This window comes from Orcinus orca, chromosome 7 (assembly GCF_937001465.1).
Source record: "Orcinus orca chromosome 7, mOrcOrc1.1, whole genome shotgun sequence".
NCBI lineage: Eukaryota > Metazoa > Chordata > Mammalia > Artiodactyla > Delphinidae > Orcinus > Orcinus orca.
The window spans coordinates 39474026-39495693 of record NC_064565.1 but is presented as its reverse complement, the minus strand read 5'-3'; the positions used below and the strand labels follow the sequence as shown (position 1 = coordinate 39495693).

Sequence of the window (21668 nt, the reverse complement as noted above, 5' to 3'; positions counted from 1 at the left end):
GTCACCCAGGACTCAGCATCCTCTTCATATTCTTCTTAAACAGGCCACACGATTCTCCTAGCGATCAGTATTTCTATTAGTGTTTCGTTGTGCTCTCAAAAGAAGGAAGAGGGCCTAACAAATTAGACCTCTCAGATGAAATGCTAACTTCTGAAGTTCTACAATAATCATGAGTCTGAGAGGGGGGCCAGCATCTTCTACATATTTAATGCCAAAAAAAGCAAATTGGGTCCGAACTACGGAGGCTGCACAGTTCCACAGAGCCCCCATCAGCCTCGAGGTTACAGATTTAGCTACTTGGAGAACCAAGCCTGCTGGCCTGGCAGGTTTTAAGTCTGGAGAACAAATCTGCTCTAGAGATTGCCGATTTTTCCACACCTCCTCAGATTGTGATGAAATAATTTCTTTGCAGGACTTCAGCAGATGGGGTAAATCTACATCTACTCTGTTAGAAAATATTATATTATGCAAGAGATGCTGCAGATATGCAGTTTCATCAGGTCATTTCCCTGCACTTCTGACACCTGGATATTCAGGGCCTCTTTTTCTGACTGAAGCCCTTGTAAAAAGTTATCATTTTTTTTAAGAACAAAATTCAAAGAAGTACCAGAGAAGAGGGCATGTGTAATGACTGACCTGGCAGAGACTGGGAACGATGGACTCAACCCCTCTCTAAGCATCATGCCCCTGGGCCTTCAGCCCTCCTTCTCCATCCTCTTGTCTAGAGTCTTTTTGATGGATTGAGGAGGAGGAGGGGGCAGCGGTGAACTGGAAGCTGAACTACCTAAATCTATCCCCACTTACAGGATGGTTCAAATCCTTTCTGTACGTCCGATCAACAAGCAACAGAGCTGGAAAAAAAGAAAGATCCTATTTCTGACAGCTGCCCACTCCCTCTATCTGTCCTTAAGCAAGTAGGCTGAACAAATTTCCATGAGGCTACAGTTGCCAACAGAGCCTCCAGATTTGCAGAAAGACTGCCCGTCGATTTTAGCCCACAAGATGTCACTAGGAGATTGTGGTGGACATGTGTTGTTTTTCAGACACTCAACAGCCACTCTCACAACAGCACCTTGACTGCCTTGTGAGGAATTACCCTCTCCAGTGCATGTAGTCTTGGTCAGACAACACATCAGGGTGTCCTGTCGTTCCCCAAAGCACACCACCCAGCGCAGTATCCTCTGACTCTCCAGGGCCTCTGGGTCTCCAACGCACGAGACAAGGATGGAAACACATCTAGAGGGGATCCACTCCAGGTGTGGCCCCTTATAAGCCCAGTTCCTCAGCTGTTCTTTCGGTTCTGTGAGTCACTCATAGCCTTCTTTTTTTTTTTTTAACTGAAGAATAGCTGATTTACAAAGTTGTGTTAGTTTCAGGCATACACCAAAGTGATTGTTATACATACACGTCTATTCTTTCTCAGATTCTTATCCGTTATAGGTTATTACAAGATACTGAATGTAGTTCCCTGCTTTCTCTTTTTGTTGAAGCTGGCAGGACCTTCACTGGCCCAGTGGGGAATGGAGCCAGGAGAGTGGAGGGTTCTCCCCACTCCTGCTTTGTAAAAACAAGGTGTGAGGGCTTCCCTGGTGGCGCAGTGGTTGAGAGTCCACCTGCCGATGCAGGGGACACGGGTTCGTGCCCCGGTCCGGGAAGATTCCACATGCCGCGTAGCGGCTGGGCCCGTGAGCCATGGCCGCCGAGCCTGAGCATCCGGAGCCTGTGCTCCACAACGGGAGAGGCCACAACAGTGAGAGGCCCACGTACCGCAAAAAAACCAAAATAAAAAAAACAAGGTGTGACACCCCCCCCCTTAAGCTCCCACGCACATGCCCTGGGCCATGCTGCCTGAATGGCAGTGGCAGAAATGAATTAAGGCTTGGTGTGGTATGTGCATTACTACGAGTCCCAGGCCATGTTCTGAGAATCAGTGTTCTACTACACCCAGTGGAGAAAACCGCCAGGCTTGCATTGGAAGTAGCCCATTACGCTATAAGAATATAGGTGGGGATGGGGTGAGGACCAGCCTACAGGCATGTAATAGGATAGTATTTCATGGCTTTTGAATGACTGGGCAGGGAATGCTCTCTCCTGTGGCCAACTGTATCAGACGTACCGCTCTTCACTTATTTACAGTATCTGCCTGGGCCCAACTGGCCGCTGAGACATCATATTATTTTGCCTCTCCTACTCCTTTGTATTCCTACCTCATTCTGTATAACAGCAAACCGGCAAAAGCACAGGCATGCACACATATGCATGCTTTTCCCTGCTCCACTCCTCCTCTCCTGCTCTCCTACCGCTGGAGTGGGGCAGCCAAATTCTTAAATGATAAACACTGTGCGAGGAAAGGAATCTCTTTCCCTAGGGAGGGTGCACGCAGCTGACAACGCTCCTTTATCACGTTCTGACTGCAACCCGGGAATATCCATGCGTAGCCGTCACCGCAGTGAACTCAGCGGCTGCCCTCCCACACGTTTAGAACCAAGGTGCGTACCAAATTTCAGAAGCAAGTTGGAAATATCCTGCCACTTGGGTTGTAGTGGAGGGCACTGCCTCTTCTCTCCACTCCACCTTTCAAAATCCCTGCTCTCTAGTTGACACATCCCAGCTGTGCCCTCGTGACCATGAGGAATCAGGGTGCACCGGACACCACAGAAGGAATTCTAGTCCCTTTTTTTCACACTCATCTCCGTGGCCTAAACACAAACCACCAGGGCGGCACACAGGCTGCACCCACAAGGAAAAGAGAATGAATTCAGGAGTCAAGCGCCCTGTGGAGTCACCTAGGGCGAGTCTCCTATCCTGCCTCAAGGGCTGCCGGAGGATTAAACACCTAGTCTCTCGGAACAGGACAGAAAGCCTCCGGGTTTTGTTGGATGTGCAGTTAATCCTTAAAATAGTTCTTCATTCATACCTGGTCAAAGGACCACTCCACCATGCCTCCACCTGTCTCCTTTCCTGCCTGACATTTTTATACCACTACAGTAGGTTCTCTACATTTGAAAACTTTTGCTTCCAGAAAAAAAAAGTGTTAGCTTGCCGGACAGGAGAGCTGCATCGATCTCCCTACTCTTAATCACTCAGTGATTACGTGGTAATGGTGGGGGTGAGTGGAGGGGTCTCTCAAGACCCTTCCTCTTCTCTTCCCTCTCCTCTCTTCAGGAGTCTATAGAGGACCTCACCCCTACCTATGACTTCAATTACCTCCAGAAGATCCATGGCAGCTCCCCTGAGCTCCAGACCTAACTTCTTATTTGGCATTTTCACCTGGATGTTACATCGGCACCTCAAACTCCCTTCTCACCTCCCTCGCCTCCCTTCTGGTTCTCCTCCTGTGTTTCTTGTCTCAGGGAGCACTTCTGCCCTCCATCCAACTCAGCAAGCTAGAAAACTTGACACTCTCTCTCCCTACGGCTTACTCCTCACCAAGCACTGCTGATTTCACCTCCTAAATACGTCTCCGGTCCGTCCATCTCTCTTCCTTTCCACTGCCCTGTCTCTCAATTCAACGACTATAATCTCATCTCTGGAAGACCACCCCAGGTCCTAGCCCTTCTCCCACACCCTCCAGTCCATCCTCCAACACAACCAATGGATCTTCAAAAATGTAAATCTCATCATACGATCTGCAGCTGAATAACCTTGAATGGCTTCTCACTGCTTCCAAGATAATGACCAAAATACTGAACAAGGACTACATAGCCCTGTACGGGCCTGCCTGCCCCTCTCTCACCCATCTCAGTCCATCTCGCCAGCCCCAGATCTCCACACTGGCCATCGCTCCCACCCCGTCAGGGTCATTGTAAACCTGGCTCCTCCCACCCTACCCGCACTTCCACCCTCACCTATTTTGCTCAGCTAACTGCTCTGTTTCTCTCAGATCTTATTCCCTAGGTCACCTATTGGGGGAAATCTTTGCTGACTTGAGTCAAGCTCAGGGTCCTCTGCTGTCATAACTCTTAGCACCTTATACTTTCCCTTCTTGATGAACAGCACAGACTAGCATCACACGGTTATTCGTCGCGGTTGGAGACTATCTCCCCCACCAGCCTGTAAGCTCCGTGAGGGCAGAGACCATGCCTGACTGCTCACCCTTTAACCCCCGGCACTGCATTAAACACATGCTTACTTAACAGACATTTATGAAAGTCTATCACGTGTCAGAAACCATACATTAGTTCTCCTGAATTATGTAAGTTAAGGGCTTAGGTAGGATCTCACCCTATAGGGCATGGAAAACAGTAAATTTCTGAGTGGATCTGCAAGGTGGGACAAAGAATTAAAATGATGTCAAGTGAGCAATCCAAGAGCAGGGGACAGCACCCAAAAGAGATGCAAGGCATGAGCGTGGGTTAGGCAAACAGGGCAGTGGACAGACCCCAGAGGACAGCTGACTAAGGGATGGAGAACTGGAGGGTTGGAGCTTGGCAAAGGACAGGAAAGAAAAGAAAAACACAAGGTTAGTTGCCCACACCACAGTGTTTCTAAGGCCAGTTCCCCCTCCCCTTGTCAAAAGGCTTTACTGAATGTTCCAGTTGCCCAGCAGAGAAGTGACCCAAGAGAATCCCAGAAATAGAACAAAATTTCATACAGCCACTCCCTGCCTTGCCAAGCACTCCTCCCCACTCTCCTACTCCTGCCAAATTGCAAGGAATCATCCACCAGCCGCAGGTGCTGAATTATTCAATAATTCCAGCAGCTTTCAAAACACTTGTGCAGCTAGAAAATCTCCCCAAAAGAAAAGAATTGTGTTATTTAGGCTACTAGGTCATTTCTTGAACCTCTCTTGAATCCTGGTTGCCCACGTAATTGTTTTTTCAATTGAACAGTAGCTCATGGACACCCCACCCTTCCTAGCAAAAACAGTGGCAAACATATAATCACAAGATGATCTGGTGCTAACTCTGCAGTTATAAGCAGGCAGGTTACCTGCCAAACCTGCACAGCCATCCCTAGGCTCCTGCACTTACCCAAGACTGAGATCTGATGCAGCACCCGAAATAAGTACCAAACCCAGCAGCAGAGAATCTGAAGAACAACCTCCAACTATCCACTATTCCCCTACACACACACCAAGCTGCCTTGTTTCAGTGAAAAAAAAAAAAAGGGGGACTGCTACCTTCTAACCTCCGTCACCAAGCGAAAACCATTAAAATAATCCGTCTGAGCCTGGATCTGGAAACCCTTCTTCAGCACCTCACCCACAACCCACCCACCACTGCATGTCAGCCCTCTGAGATGTTTTCTTTGAGCAGAACGAACCAAAGAGAATGTTTCAGGGAAAAAGAAAAATGAGTCACGAAACAAGCCTTTAAGGCTCCATTTTAGGACAGAGTTTCTTCAGGAATCCCCTATTTCTGGCTCTGAAGAAGCAGAGCATGAAGATGAATTGGGCAAATAAAAATGCAAATATTTGCCAGCGGTGACTTTTAACCCCAAATCGATTATAAGACTCACATAGGAGAGAATGATATTTTTCATTTAATCAAAAGCAATCAGAGCCCCCAAAGTCTTGGGCACTGCCCTCCAAACCTCAAATATGGCTACCAGGGAGTGAATTACAGTGATAGACAGAGGCGCATCTCACTGCAAACAGATTAAGGGAACCTTGTAAACAGTCACTTGCCCACACTAAGCATGTATGTCAGGGGCTTCCCTGGTGGTGCACTGGTTAAGAATCCGCCTGCCAATGCAGGGGACACGGGTTCGAGCCCTGGTCCGGGAAGATCCCACATGCCGCGGAGCAACTAAGCCCATGCGCCACGACTACTGAGCCTGCGCTCTAGAGCTCGCGAGCCACAACTACTGAAGCCTGTACACCTAGAGCCTGTGCTCTGCAACAAGAGAAGCCACCACAATGAGCAGCCCACGCACCACAACGAAGAGTAGCCCCCGCTCACTGCAACTAGAGAAAGCCCGCGCGCAGCAACAAAGACCCAATGCAGCCAAAAAATAAATTTTAAAAAATTAAAAAAAATTAAAAAACCCTTCCCCCAAAAGACATCGGGGAGTTTGGGTCAAAAAAAAAAAAAGAATGTACATCAGCCAAGTGATGGGGTGGGGCGGGGATGAGTGCTAGGGAATAAGACAATATCTGCTTGTTCACATAGGTGGTTGCAAGGCAGGACCAAGCTCCACCATCATCCACTCTTTCCCAAGTGCCCCAGGATGCCAACAGTTGTAGGGGGAAAAAAAGCACACGCTCATGCCTCATTCTTCCTTACCATTTCTCCACCTGTTTAGCTCCATCTCCAGATGCTGGAGAACATTCTTCAAAGTCTTGTTTTTCTCTTTCTCTTTTTCATATTTCTTCTTCCATTCTTCTGCTGTCAGCTCCAGGTTCACAGAGACTGTATTCTTGATGGTCTTAGCCCTGGGGTGAAAAACATAAGGGAAAAATTCTGAGCATAGCTACTAGCATTTGCTAAATCATGAATATAATTAAGCCTCAAATTCCTTTCACGCCAGAAGACTGGGACTTGGGGAGCACGGGGGACCCTGGCACTTTTACCTATCACCCTCCTAGCTGTATTAATGGCACCATTATTCCTAAGGCTCTAAACTCACCTTTCCGTTTTTATTTCTCCTTTACTTCCTGCCAGTCTCTAGATCCCATGGGATTTTCGTTCTTTTTTTTAAATGAATTTATTTATTTATTTATGGTTACGTTGGGTCTTTGTTGCTGCGCATGGGCTTTCTCTAGTTGTGGCACACGGGCTTTCTCTAGTTGCGGCGAGCGGGGGCTACTCTTCGTTGCGGTGCACAGGCTTCTCATTGCGGTGGTTTCTCTTGTTGTGGAGCACGGGCTCTAGGTGCACGGGCTTCAGTAGTTGTGGTGCACGGGCTTAGTTGCTCTGCGGCATGTGGGATCTTCCGGGACCAGGGCTCGAACCCGTGTTCCCTGCACTGGCAGGCGGATTCTTAACCACTGCACCACCAGGGAAGTCCCAGGATTTTCATTCGAATTATCTCTTGGGGTCTTTCTCTATTCCCTCTGCCACCACCTTGGTCTATGTTCTCAGTAACAACTTATGGTTATAGCGTTTTTCAAACATTCAGCATCCTCCTTGAAGCATCTTACATACCACTACCAGATTCATCTGCCCAAGTAGAGCTTTCTTTCAATTCAGTTAACTATGAAACACTAGGGATATACCAAGACAAACGAGACAAGGTCTCTGGCCTTGGAGCTTACAGTTTCTCATACCAATAAATACACAGACAAATCAGCTGTTTCTCTTACCCACATTTGGTACCTAGAATCATCCCTGATGTGTTTAACACATGCCAACACATGACACCCGAGACAGGTGGGTCACTTTATGAACTCAGCCTGGCCAGGTGAGACCGTGGCTCCCTGCCAGGCACATCCTCCCCCCCCCACCCACGCAACTGTCACCAAGTACGAGTGGAGGGTCCACTTTTCTCAAGAAAAGTCAGAAATTAAGATTTTTATTTGTATCTCCCAGCTTAAGACAATTCTTCAGAATGATGTGTGGGACAAACAAACATGTCTAATGGACACCATTTTGCCACTTGGGGTATAAGAGATGGAGTGGCCTCCTAGGATGGATGGCCTGGGATGGAGTGTGATGCCACAGTGGATTTTTGGACAGTATCTCAAGGGAGCAAGAAGTGAGAGTTAAGGCACTGGGGGCTCCAGCCAGTAATGAAAACCAAATACATGATTCACTGACTTATACACAAAAATGAACATATAAGCAGATCTGTCCAATTAAAAAGTAAATTGATGGAGGGAGATGCCAGAGGGAAGAGGTATGGGGACATATGTATACGTATAACTGATTCACTTTGTTATAAGGCAGAAACTAACACACCATTGTAAGGCAATTATACTCCAATAAAGATGTTTAAAAAAAAAAAAAAGTAGGGCTTCCCTGGTGGCCCAGTGGTTGAGAGTCCGCCTGCCGATGCAGGGGATACGAGTTCGTGCCCCGGTCCGGGAAGATCCCACATGCCGCGGAGCGGCTGGGCCCGTGAGCCATGGCCGCTGAGCCTGCGCGTCCGGAGCCTGTGCTCCGCAACGGGAGAGGCCACAACAGTGAGAGGCCAGCGTACCACAAAAAAAAAAAAAAAAAAAGGAAATTGACGATGGCAGAATTCCACTTATTGCATACTTCTGAAGAAGTACAAACTTCATTTAAAAATATGTGATATCCTGTTTTATTTGCTATTGACTTTTTCATTTTAAACTCCCACCAGTTCTTGTCCTGTCACATTTGCTGGCACTATCTGATGTGTGATTCGGGTTAATTGCTGTTGTCATGAAATGACATTTTGGACATGATTTCTATTACAGTGAAAGAAATTCAGCAGTCCTCACCAGTGCTGCAGACGTCATTCCAAAAATTAATTCCTAAAGCAGACAACTAAATAACCCAACTGTCAAAAGAGGAGTTAAATGATTTCAATGTAATCATTTCAGTGTAATTCTCCCTCACTCACTGTAGCTTAAGGCTGCTGTCCCCAGAAGTGCTTCAACTCTAATTTTTCAAATAACAGCAATCTTATTGCTACTTTAAAGTCTATGCCGATTTGACACTTTCACCTCACCTTCTAACATCCTCAGGCAGTGTCGTGGGTGTTTCTCAGATACAAGCACAAACACTGCAGCATCCATTACCAACTTAGGTTAGTAAGAAAGTGAACAATAACCTATGGCTGAAATGCTTGTGGACATTTAAGGGTATACTTTGAGGATACTAATCTTTTTTTTTTTTTTTTAACATTTCTTCCTTCCTTCCTTCCTTCCTTCCTTCCTCCCTCCCTCCCTCCCTCCCTCCCTTCCTTCATTTCTGCGTTGGGTCTTTGTTGCTGCACACGGGCTTTCTCTAGTTGCGGCGAGCAGGGGCTGCTCTTTGTTGCGGTGCGCAGGCTTCTCACTGTGGTGGCTTCTCTTGTTGTGGAGCATGGGCTCCAGGTGTGCGGGCTTCAGTAGTTGAGGCACACAGGCTCAGCAGTTGTGGCTTGCGGGATCTAGAGCGCAGGCTCAGTAGTTGTGGCGCGTGGGCTTAGTTGCTCTGCGGTGTGTGGGATCTTCCCGGACCAGGGCTCGAACCCGTGTCCCCTGCATTAGCAGGCAGATTCTTTTTTTTGTTTGTTTTTTGTTTTGTTTTGTTTTGTTTTTGCGGTACGCGGGCCTCTCACTGTTGTGGCCTCTCCCGTTGCGGAGCACAGGCTCCGGACGCACAGGCTCAGCGGCCATGGCTCACGGACCCAGCCGCTCCGCGGCATGTGGGATCTTCCCGGACCGGGGCACGAACCCGTGTCCCCTGCATCGGCAGGCGGACTCTCAACCACTGCGCCACCAGGGAAGCCCGGCAGGCAGATTCTTAACCACTGCACCACCAGGGAAGTCCAAGGCTACTAATCTTACTTTTCACATCATAAAGATTCTCTTGATTTCCAGTGATACTAGAAAGAGAAGAGTAGAGCCTTTATGCTATACTCAGGCAGGTTTAGCCACAAGTCCAATTTTGTGAGCGGACCCAACAAGGTTATCCCTCGTATAGCTGAACCTCATTCTCAAAGTTCTTTTAAGTTGTTGAGAAAATTCTTTTTCTCCCATTTCTGTAGTAATTTGAGTCCTGGCAAGAGATAGTCTACTCAAATTGGGAAGAGCTTAACAAAGGTATGGGAAGGGTGATGGGAAATAACAAGGGGTAATGGGTACCCCACATTAGTGATGGGGATGCCGTTACCACCCTTAGGCTAAAGGAGTCCCAGAGGGAGGGAGCTATAAGAAGAAGGCTGTCCATACTCACAGATACAGAGAATGAACTAGTGGTTACCAGTGGGGAGAGGGAAGTGGGGAGGGGCAAGATAGGGGTAGGGGATTAAGAGGTACAAACCACAATGCATAAAATAAATAAGCTACAAGGATATATTGTATAGCACAGGGAATATAGCCCATATTTTATAATAACTATAAATGGAGTATAACCTTTAAAAATTGTGAATCACTGTTTTGTACACCTGTAATTATATAATATTGTACATCAACTATACTTCAATTTTTAAAAAAGAGAACAAATTTAAAAAAAATTTTAACCCTTAAAAAAAAGAAGAAGGCTTCCCAGTAGAAGCTGTAACAGTCTTTGGTCTAAGAACACAGCCAACCCAAAGTGACTCTTCAGGGAAGGAGTCAAGAAATTAATACCCTGACCTCACTCTCTCCTCTCCTCATGACTGCCTGCCCATGTTCCTTCCCCATTGGTGGAACCTAACTGGAAGCCAGAGGCAAGGGAGCCCATTGTAGCTGTCCAGACTGGTCACTGTCCCAGGGCACAGAGCAGAGCAGAGATGGTACAGAAACAATCCAGAGGAGCAGATGGAAGATACACAACCCAACTCCCATTTGGAACTGAGAACAATGGCGGGAAACCACGTCTCCTGCTGCTGTCCTAGACAGACTCCATTCAGTCCCAGATGAGGCAAAAACATCATGCCTCCCCATCCACTAAAGGTAGAACATGAAGAAATCGGCTAACACTGAATGGGAGAGAGATCAATTATCCCACAAGTGTTCTACAGATTTAAAATAATCTGAGATAAAATCTCAGGAGTTTTGCATGTGTCTGTAGAAATTGACAACCTGATTTTAAGATTTATAATAAAAATAAAGAGGGCCGAGAATAGCAAAGACAGTTTTGAAGGACAAAGCTAGAGGATGGAATATCAACATATTATAAAGCCACAGTAATTGAAACTGATTAAATAGTCCAGAAACTTTAGAATAGAAACAGAATAGATTATCCAGAAACAGACACTCAGCTACGTAGCCATTTGATTTACAACAAAGGTGCGCGTACAGCACAGAGGGAAGGGATGGTCCTTTCAGTACACGGTGCTGGGGCAGGGGTGGAGGTGACGATCTTTACCAACTCCCCCAGTAACATATGAAAAATTCTATTACAGATGAATCATATGCATAAACGTGAAAGGTAAAACAATAAAGCTGCTAGAAGAAAACAGGAGAGTATCTTTAAGACCTTGGGGTAGGCAAAGATTAATTTCTTAAATAGGATAGAAAGAAAAGATAAATTTGACTTAATAAAAATTTAAAACCCTCTCTTCATTAAAAGTCACCATTAAAAGAATTAAAACATACGCTGCAAAGTGAGAGAAGATATAAACAATCCATATATCTGCCAAAGGACTTATCCAGAATAATCCCTATAAATCAATCAGAAAAAAAGCAGACAACGGGTGAGAACACTGGGCAAAGATCCGAATAGGAACTTCACAAAAGAAGTGCCAATAAATACCACCCACAAAGGGTGCCTTCAGGGAAATGCAAAATAAAATGACAACAGCATACTTCTACACACCCAATAGGATGGTTAAAAAATTTTAAACTGATAATACCAAGTGTTGATGAGGATGTGTAGTGACTATAATACTCAATTGCTACTAGAGGGAGTATAAGCTATTCCAATCATTTTAGAAAACTCTTTGGTACTATCTATTAAAACTAAATATCCTATATCCTGTGAGCTAGCAATTCCACTCATAGGTATATAACCAACAGAAATGAGGACATATGTTCACCTAAAGACATGACAACGAATGTCACAGCAACTTCATTTATAATAGCCACAAGCTGAAAACAATACAAATAACCGTCAACAGTAGAATGGATACATACATGCCATATTCATACAACAAAATATTATCTAACTATGAAAACTAAACTACTGCTACACCTAACAATGTAGTGTACTTCACAGATACAGTGTTGCATAAAAGAAGCTAGATACAAAATAATACTGCATGTTTCTATTTGTATCAAGTTCAAAGACAGCAAACAGTCATCTAAGTTGACAGAAGTCAGAATGACACTTACCCTTGAGAGTTGGGTACTGACTGGGAGGGTTCAACGAGAGGCTTCTAAGATGCCAGGTGGTGGTTACATGTGAATATACATGTATATTTAAATTTTAACTGAGTTGCATACTTAAATGTATTTTACTATATGTATGCTATATTCAACAAAAATAAGTTAAGAAAAATAAATTGATGTGGAAAGAAATCAAGTCAGATACAAATATTTCTAAATTGTGGAAGAAACAAGAGTTACTAAGAGAGATACTGAACTTCTGTGCCTGGATTTATTTCTTTTTAATAGAACAAATATTCTCCTATCTAGGAGGTTGAAACCAACCTTGCAAAATGAAATAAAGAGTGTCTTGGTCCCTTGCTCCCACAAGAGACCTAGAATAAAAGGATGATGAACATGTATAATCTCTTGTTGCTTCTTACCATGAACTTTAGGAAAATCTACAGAGTGAAAGGGCCTAATGATTAGGTTCTATCTAATTTTGCCGCCAGTGTGGATTAGCTAGTGGTCTGATGAGTTTTGTTTTGTTTTGTTTTGTTTTTGCCTTGTTCACCGCAGAGCATGTCCAAGTGTCTTCCAGCTCTCATACTCATTGCTCTTTTATTTTGGTATTTTCCACATACGTGCTAGCTGTCAATCACACTAAGCAGTGTTACATCTGGACCCTCTGTTCAAACACAGTGAATAAACATGGATCCTGGGCACTCAGGACACAGTGCCAGGACCCATGAGCATTTCCTGCTCAGCCTGGTTTGCAAAAGGATTTCAGGTAGCTAACAAGGAAACATAAAATTGATGGGATAGCAGAAATTAAGAAATGCTCTTAAGGCAGGTTTTATCATTTTTTCTAGCTGAAGCTATACAGCAATAGCAATACCACCCAGCCCCATAGTTTTGAGACATCACCTCCTTGATACAGGAAAAAAACCCAATAATCCATGGGAGCCTTACCATAGCCACGAACTGACTACTCATTCATCATCTTTATGGGTCAATCTCACTCTGCTAACATATGATTAATCCAGTGTGACCTCATCACTCACAAGGGAGCACAAAAGTATCTTGGGTCTTCACTTTCAGAGATCCTCAGTTTGGTTTTTCAACCAGATCCCCTAAGCTGTATACAGAAATAAATGCCTGTTCCACAAGCTATGACCACAGCAGACACTGAGCAAAATCCTAACCAAAGGCTACTTAGGGGAAGCACCTTAACTGATATTAGGTTTACAGCTTAATAGCAAGACCTACTTAGCAGGAATGAGTCAAATCTTAAAGGTACAATGATCAGGGTTTCTGTTTTGCAGCTTTTCTTTGTTTCAGCTTTCTTTAGAGAGATAGGCACCACTTAAATAATACGATCTAGGCCTGCACCAGATATAATATCTCTTCTCCCCATAGGGAGGGAACCAGGATCCGGTTTTTAAAAGATCTCAAAGCTAATGAATGTTAACCATTTTTGGAGAAGGCAGACCAAGCATAGCAGACAGAGAGCAGAGGCCACAGTACATACTCCACCTAGATCTCCATACAAACATAGTTACGTCAGAAAAGGATACACTGACATATTCCACTGAAGGATGGCAACAGGAAGACTCCACCCCTCTGTCCTCGCGTGTTCTGTTATGTCCTCCTCAGCACCTCTCAGTTCCGCTGTCACTGAACTCGCAATTTACTTGTTCAGAACCACATGCCCAGGCTTCCAAGATTACTGATCGTGTGCATTTCTACCACCTTCATTAAGCCCCCATATGTGATGTCACCATTATTTGGCACTTGAATCAAACCCTTGTTGAAAAGGGGAAGTCGTAGAACCACTGGTTCACATCACTCTATGTCCTGTTAAATCCCATCCCCACCTATTTCCTGAATAATTGCCTATATTTGTACTTTCTGGCCAAGATCAGTTCTAAATGATATAGAAACTACATACTGTTGGAGTTTCTTCAAATTACCTCGGCCTCCCCTGGAACAGCCAGGAAGATGTTTGCTCTTGGTACCTTCCTATCTCTTGTTTTCAGCATTTTCTTTCCCTCTCCAGGATAGTAGTGGCATTTGAACAAGGAGCTCCAGACAAACCCACACCTTCAATGCATAGAATAAATCTGTAATGCATGATTCCACATGGCGAATGGTGTGCGTGAGAGAGAGAGATGAAGAGACTGAGATCTCTTGTGGGGTGGAAGAGGGTAGCCCAGCATCCCTCTCTATCAGTCAGGGTTCTCCAGAGAAACAGAACCAACAGGAGGGAGGGAGGGAGGGAGGGAGGGAGAGGGAGAGAGGGAGAGGGGGAGAGGGGGAGAGGGGGAGAGGGGGAGAGGGAGAGAGGGAGAGAGGGAGACAGGGAGACAGGGAGACAGGGAGACAGGGAGAGAGGGAGACAGGGAGAGAGGGGGAGAGGGAGAGGGGGGGAGAGAGAGAGAGAGAGAGAGAGAGAGAGAGAGAGAGAGAGAGAGAGAGAGAGATCTTATATATCTGATATCTTATATATCAGAGAGGATATCTATCTATCTATCTATCTATTGAAATTGTCTCACTGGAAACTCAGGCAGAAATCGATGCTACAGTCTTGAGGCCGTTTCTTCTCCAGAAAACCTCAGTTTTTGCTCTTAACGTCTTCATCTGATTGGATGAGCCTCACCCCTATTATGGAGGATAATGTGCTTTACTTAAAGTCAACTAATGGTAGATGGTATCCACAAAAAAATTTCAGACCTAGGTTAGTGTTTTGATTAAATAATTGGCTACTACAGCCTAGTCAAATTAACACATAAAACCATCACACCTTCTAATCTGCTCTGGGTCCTAGTTCCCGTATAAAACACCTAACCTTCTTCTGGACACATGACTGCCGCAAAGCACCTTTCCGTTTCCGGGTAAGGCCATTTCCCTGCCCATGAGTCGGGGATGTAGGGAAGGAGAAATTAAAAGCTTTAAATTTTGTCTTTTGAAAAATTTTCATCTCCAGAGAAACATTAAGAAATGACCAGCTTGGATAAAGATTTGGCATCTGGTTAAACTAACTGCCATCCACAGCGTTTCCTCCTCCAAGAGCAAAAATTAACCCTACTGGTGTTTGGCAACAGGCCCTCCAACAGGGGGTGATTTGATTCTTTCTCCATCCTGTGTCAGACCTGCAGCCAAGCATCTCCCTTGGCCAAAGTGCTTGCTCTAGTCCCGCAGGGAACTTGTTGTTATGCTCTGGGGACATGCATTTGCACACACACCACCCAGGCTCTGCCTAATCCAGCTGCCATTAAACTGAGCATGAAATGGCACAAGTTTTTTTTCAAAAAGTGCATATCGGAAAAAGCAAAGAGAATATTACTTTTCCTAAACTATCCATTCTCCTTCCACGTTTAACATATAAATAAAGCCTTTGAATTATTCATGCTGGATCAATCAAACTCTTGGTGTCAACAATGTGCTGATTCAGGCTTTTTCTAAACTGATTGGTCTGCCCCCTGGGGACCCACCTTTCCCTCATTACCATCACAAATCAAGGTACATTAAATAGGCTTCCATGATTGGGTGATTTGATAATTGTTAACTGGGTGATTTCCACACTTCTAAAACTTAAAAATAACCTTTTTGAATAGTGCTATAAAAGTACTTTGGGGACTTCCCTGGTGGTGCAGTGGTTAAGAATCCGCCTGCCAATGCAGGGGATACAGGTTCAAGCCCTGATCCGGGAAGATCCCACATGCCGCGGAGCAACTAATCCCGAGCGCCACGACTACTGAGCCTGTGCTCTAGAGCCCGCGAGACACAACTACTGAGCCCGTGTGCCACAACTACTGAAGCCCACGTGCCTAGAGCCCGTGCTCCGCAACAAGAGACACCACTACAATGAGAAGCCCGCACACCACAACTAGAGAAAGCTGAGTGCAGTGATGAAGACCCAATGCAGCAATTAAATAAATGAATAAATAAATTTATTAAGATTAAAAAAAAAAAGAACGCATTACCTTTCCTCCAAAGGTTTCAGTATGCCTGACAGCACTTCATTTAAAAAAAAAAAGGGCGGGGGGGCTTCCCTGGTGGTGCAGTGGTTGAGAATCTGCCTGCCAATGCAGGGGACACGGGTTCGAGCCCTGGTCTGGGAAGATCCCACATGCCGCGGAGCAACTGGGCCCGTAAGCCACAACTACTGAGCCTGTGCTCCGCAACAAGAGAGGCCGCAATAGTGAGAGGCCCGCGCACCGCGATGAAGAGTGGACCCCGCTTGCCGCAACTAGAGAAAGCCCTCGCACAGAAACGAAGACCCAACACAGCTAAAAATAAATAAATAAATTTATTTTTTTAAAAAAAGTACTTTGGAAGACTAATTAAAGACTAAGAAATGAAACTCTGGGAGCCAGATGAAAAAGAAAAATTGGTGAAAGTGCTCTAATTTGAGTCCCCATCCCTTAAAGCAGGAAGTGTTCAGCTTCCTGACAGAGGACGGCTTTTTGACTCTCTGCTGCCCTCAGGCACCTGTATACTCTGTCATGTTTCTACTGTATCAAAGGACCTACTACTGTTTTATTCAGAACATCAATACAGTATAGCCTAGCAACAAACATGGACTTTCTTCGTGTCCTTGAAAGAACCACGTGGCAAGAACTAAGGAACTTCATGCTGCCCTTAGGTTTGGCCACCCCTGCAACAAGAATATCATGAACACTCGTTATACTGAATTTGGGAGATACCCGGCAGTCTTTTCTGAGTTCACAGTGCTTAATCTCATTAGCTATCAGATACCATGTCTAATCTGATGTTCAGACTCATGTCTGCGTGTAATTGGGTTCAATGTGTGTAGTTAACAATAAAGCGGGTACTGGCCCCACAGAGAAGTTAGATGTCTTTGAAGAATCCATTAACTAACTCGAAGATGGAGGAAAGGGAACAAAATTTCACACATTTCTAATTAAGGGCAGGAAAACAAACCAGATCGAAACCCAACCACATTTCTGGACATAATGGTGTCATAGTTCAGCAACCGCTCTAATGTTCTAGGGATTCCTACATAATAAGCATTAGGTTCATCTGTTCATTCATTTTGATAACATTTGTCTGCTGACCACCTACGGTGTCCTAGTTATCCTAGGTGCCTGTTGGGACAACAGAGGCTGGTAATAAACTAGTCCTTGTCTTCATGGAGCCTAGTATCCAGATGACTCTGACTAAAGATTATAGACCAACCTATTTCATTTGAAAATATAATTGACATACTATTTATTTCTTGGAATCCTAAATTATCAGCAGGATTTCTTTTTTTTTTTAACATGCATACTAAGGGTCTTTTTATTTTTATATTTTTTAACATCTTTATTGGAGCATAATTGCTTTACAATGTTGTATTAGTTTCTGCTGTATAACAAAGTGAATCAGCTATATGTATACATATATCCCCATATCCACTCCCTCTTGCGTCTCCCTCCCACCCTCCCTATCCCACCCCTCTAGGTGGTCACAAAGCACCGAGCTGATCTCCCTGTGCTATCTGATCTCCCTGTGCTATGCGGCTGCTTCCCACTAGCTATCTATTTTACATTTGGTAGTGTATACATGTCAATGCTACTCTCTCACTTTGTCCCAGCTTACCCTTCCCCCTCCCTGTGTCCTCAAGTCCATTCTCTACATCTGCGTCTTTACTCCTGTGCTGCCCCTAGGTTCATCAGTACCTTTTCTCTTTTTTCTTAGATTACATATATCTATATATAGATTCCATAAATACGGTATTTATTTTTCTCTTTCTGACTTACTTCAGTCTGTATGACAGTCTCTAGGTCCATCCACCTCACTACAAATAACTCAGTTTCGTTTCTTTTATTGTATATATGTGCCACATCTTTTTTCTTTCTTTTTTTTTTTTGTTGCGGTACGCGGGCCTCTCACTGCTGTGGCCCCTCCCATTGCGGAGCACAGGCTCCGGACATGCAGGCTCAGCGGCCATGGCTCACGGGCCTAGCCACTCCACGGCATGTGGGGTCTTCCCGGACCGGGGCACGAACCCGTGTCCCCTGCATCAGCAGGCGGACTCTCAACCACTGCGCCACTAGGGAAGCCCTGTGCCACATCTTTTTGATCCATTCATCTGTCGATGGACACTTAGGTTGCTTCCATGTCCTGGCTATTGTAAATAGAGCTGCAGTGAACATTGTGGTACATGACTCTTTTGAACTATGGTTTTCTCAGGGTATATGCCCAGGAGTGGGATTGCTGGGTTGTATGGTAATTCTATTTTTAGTTTTTTAAGGAATCTGTTCTCCATAGTGGCTGTATCAGTTTACATTCCCACCAACAGTGCAAAAGGGTTCCCTTTCTCCACACCCTCTCTAGCATTTATTGTTTGTAGATTTTTTGATGATGGCCATTCTGACCGGTGTGAGGTGATACCTCACTGTACTTTTGATTTGCATTTCTCTAATGATTAGTGATGTTGAGCATCCTTTCATGTGTTTGTTGGCCATCTGTGTATCTTCTTTGGAGAAGGTGTCTATTTAAGTCTTCTTCAGCAGGATTTCTTTAATCATTCATTCCAGAACTTTAATTCTACTCCTACTTCATTCAGTCCTGATCCTTATACTACACCCATATCCTTGTACATTATGTCACGTTCAGTCCAGTCCCATACATGACCATGACTTTCCCAAGCCTGTTGAAAGATGGAGGAAAGGGGGGACTTGCAATCACTGGACACCTTATTCTGTGCCAGCCCTTGTGCTATGTAAAAACTGAAGCAACTCATTTAATCCTCCCGATAATTATCAGAAGTAGGTGTTATTATATTTCTTCATATAGGCAAGGAGATTCAGGCTCCAAGAGAAGGAAATGAGAGAAAAAAATGGGTGAGAAGCAGAGCTTAGCTTCAAAGCTGGAGTAACTGACCCCAGAGGGCTGTGTTCATCAAGGTCCCTGATCAAGTAGCCCACATGGAAGAGGCTGTGGGTCAAATGATATAGTCTCGGTCCTATAACATCCCGCACATTTAGTTATTTACTGGCTGTGCGGTCTCAGGGGCAGGACCTAATGGCTTGGAGCCAAAGCCTCAATTTCATCCTCTGCACAAAGGGGAGAGATGCCTACCTGATAGAATTTCTATGAGGATTTTGACATGCCTGGCACACACTAGTTCCTTTAAAAAAGTGCTAGTGGGTTTCCCTGGTGCGCAGCGGTTGAGGTTCCGCCTGCAGATGCAGGGGACACGGGTTCGTGCCCCGGTCCGGGAAGATCCCACATGCCGCGGAGCGGCTGGGCCCGTGAGCCATGGCCGCTGAGCCTGCGCAACCGGAGCCTATGATCCGCAACGGGAGAGGCCACAACAGTGAGAGGCCCGCATACCGCAAAAACAAGAAATGAACAGAAAAAGAAACCAGGAGAGATGGGGCAGGCAGGATGATCCCCACAGTACTCTACGTTTCCCATAAACAGATACAGGTTTATAGGTATTCTGTGACCCTTAAGAAAAAGTAGGTGTTATTCTACTGCAATCCATTGACCTAAGCATTGTGCTAATCAAGGAAGTGATCTGAGAGGAAGTAAAGGACCCAAATCCAATTTAAAAGATATATTAGTTCTACAACCATTCTGTGTAATTATTATTTATTTAGACATCCCACAGGTGCCATGACTGGGTAATTCTATGTTCTGTTGAGGGTTCAGGAAATGACTGGGGTTTAATGCAGTTTAAACAAGCCGTAACAATCTCCCATTCAGAATGCCGACCACCATCTGGCCTTTCGCTAGGCATCTTAAACGATTTCTCAGGCATAACCACACAACACACTCCCAGGAGGAAGGCGGAGGGAGTGCTCCGTGCCTAAGGCAGCTGGAGCCCACAGAGAACTGGTAACTTGTCTAAAGATCACACAGTTGTTTGAAGGGAATGACAGCAGCAGAATCCACAACTCCCAACCTCAGGTTCAGGCTCAGCCCATTGAGCATGGAAGATGCTCAGATGGCCCCAAGCCACAGCACCCCAGCACTCTGGGAACTAGCACCTGAGGCAGCCATGCAGGGAGGATGGGGCTCAACAGTGTGTGTGTGTGTGTGTGTGTGTGTGTGTGTGTGTGTGTGTGTGTGTGTGTGTGTGTTTGAAGGTGAGAAGAGGGTGGCCACCCTCCCCTTTCCTCAGCATACATGCTGCATCTCCTACCCCCAGGGTAAGTATCAGTATTTCTTCTCCCCACCCTTTTATATTTATGCAACTACTCTACAATCACCTAAGTTTCAGTTATTCTATCAAGCAAATTTGCAATGGATCCCAAATATGGAAGTACTTACTGGTAGTAGTGGTACCACTAATCATACTACCAAGACTGGCAGTTACCAGTCGAGTTATATACACTTGAAATCCTGTGAACCTGAGAGACTTAACTGCATGACGAACAAAAGTTAACACTCCACGGAATAACCAACCATCACATCTATAATAAGTTGGAGTTGTCTTTTTCAGCATCATACCTTTGATAGGCATATTCCTACCCATTATTTTAAAACATAATTGTTCCTTTGGCCTCAATCAATGATGTCTCAAGTTTACAGGTCACCTGCTAGATGCAATTTACTAAACAGCCTGCTTGCTTCCCTACTCTGTTCCCTCTCTGACCCTAGCCCCTCGCTGCTCACTCCTGACACCTAAGACCCAGCTCAGAGCATAGGTTACGAGAGGCCACGCCCACCTTTGTCCAAACATTAGCGTTGACTTGGTCTCAGCTTCATTGAACACCGAGGGAGAACAGCAAATAACGATGGTGGTTCTACAGTTCCCGCCCAGAGAGTCCTGAAGAATCCGAGTCATCTTGCTGTCCCGGTATGGCACGTGTGTTTTCTATTTAGGAAAAGAAAACATAGTGGCTGTTACAGCCCATTCAAAGAGAAAATACAGAGGCAAGCCAGTGAGTGATGGGAGCTGGGCTTAGAAACATGTGAAATAAAAACCTGTTGCCTGGTCTTTGGATTTTGCCAAAGTTTAGAATGCCCATTCTGGGACCACCCGGGTCATATGAAATTAGCATCACCATTCACACATTTTAATGGGTTAGATTTCCCAGCAAGCAGGGCGTCCACAGCCAGGATTCCCCCTGTCCCTTTCTGAACAAAAACAAATGAATCTCTGGGGTGTGTGGCAAAGAGAGTACACGAACTCAAAAGGTGACTTCTCATAATATCATTGAATAGATGGGGACAGGATCACTTACTGTCCCTTCTGCCAAGGCAGAGATCACGTTTCCAAGAGCAGACAAAGACTTATTGATATTTTTAGCTTCGTCGAGAACAGCTCCCTCGGCACCAGTTTTGCTGACCTACCAGAGAGAAGAGAAAACAGTGAGCTGCACAGGACAGCAAAAGCACAGAGGAGAAAATTCCAATTCACAGGAGGGCAAGCGGGGAGGAAGGGACTGACGTGAATCCTCCTGGAATGCAGGGGAAAATAAAGGTAAGTAAGAATCATGGTGATAAAACCTTCCCTTGTACCTGAGGCTGGGCATTTGTTCTCTCTTATTGTCATTTTCCTCTCAACTAGGTTTTACGGGGAACAGCTGAGATGCCTCAAGTGTAGAGCTGCGGATGCTTCCCAGGGGACATTTGTCCAGGGACACCAGGCTCCAAAAGTGCTGTCACTACAGAAAGGCTGGGGTCCTGCGAGACTGAACCACAGTCTACATGCCCAGGAAGCATTAAGAGAAAACACGGTCCCAGCCACAATGAATGCACTATTGGGAAAGCGTAGATTACGAGCTCCAACTTCAAGCAAAGGACAAGAAGTGGTAGGGATGGTTATCCGGACTCTCTGCTCCTTCCCTGCTTATTCCCATAGCAA

General features: G+C 45.2%; 1 protein-coding gene across 2 annotated transcripts in view; it reads right to left on the bottom strand.

The window, feature by feature from the left end:
* The window catches only part of KIF5C (kinesin family member 5C), a 170807-nt gene that overhangs the window by 63352 nt on the left and 85787 nt on the right, over positions 1-21668 (bottom strand). For both annotated transcript variants that reach the window (XM_004268242.3, XM_033425322.2), the window contains exons 9-11: positions 21046-21150; positions 20527-20675; positions 6228-6376 (exon numbers count right to left, since the gene is read on the bottom strand). In XM_004268242.3, coding sequence (XP_004268290.1) covers positions 6228-6376; positions 20527-20675; positions 21046-21150 — 403 coding nt within the window. The remainder of the gene's footprint in view (positions 1-6227; positions 6377-20526; positions 20676-21045; positions 21151-21668) is intronic.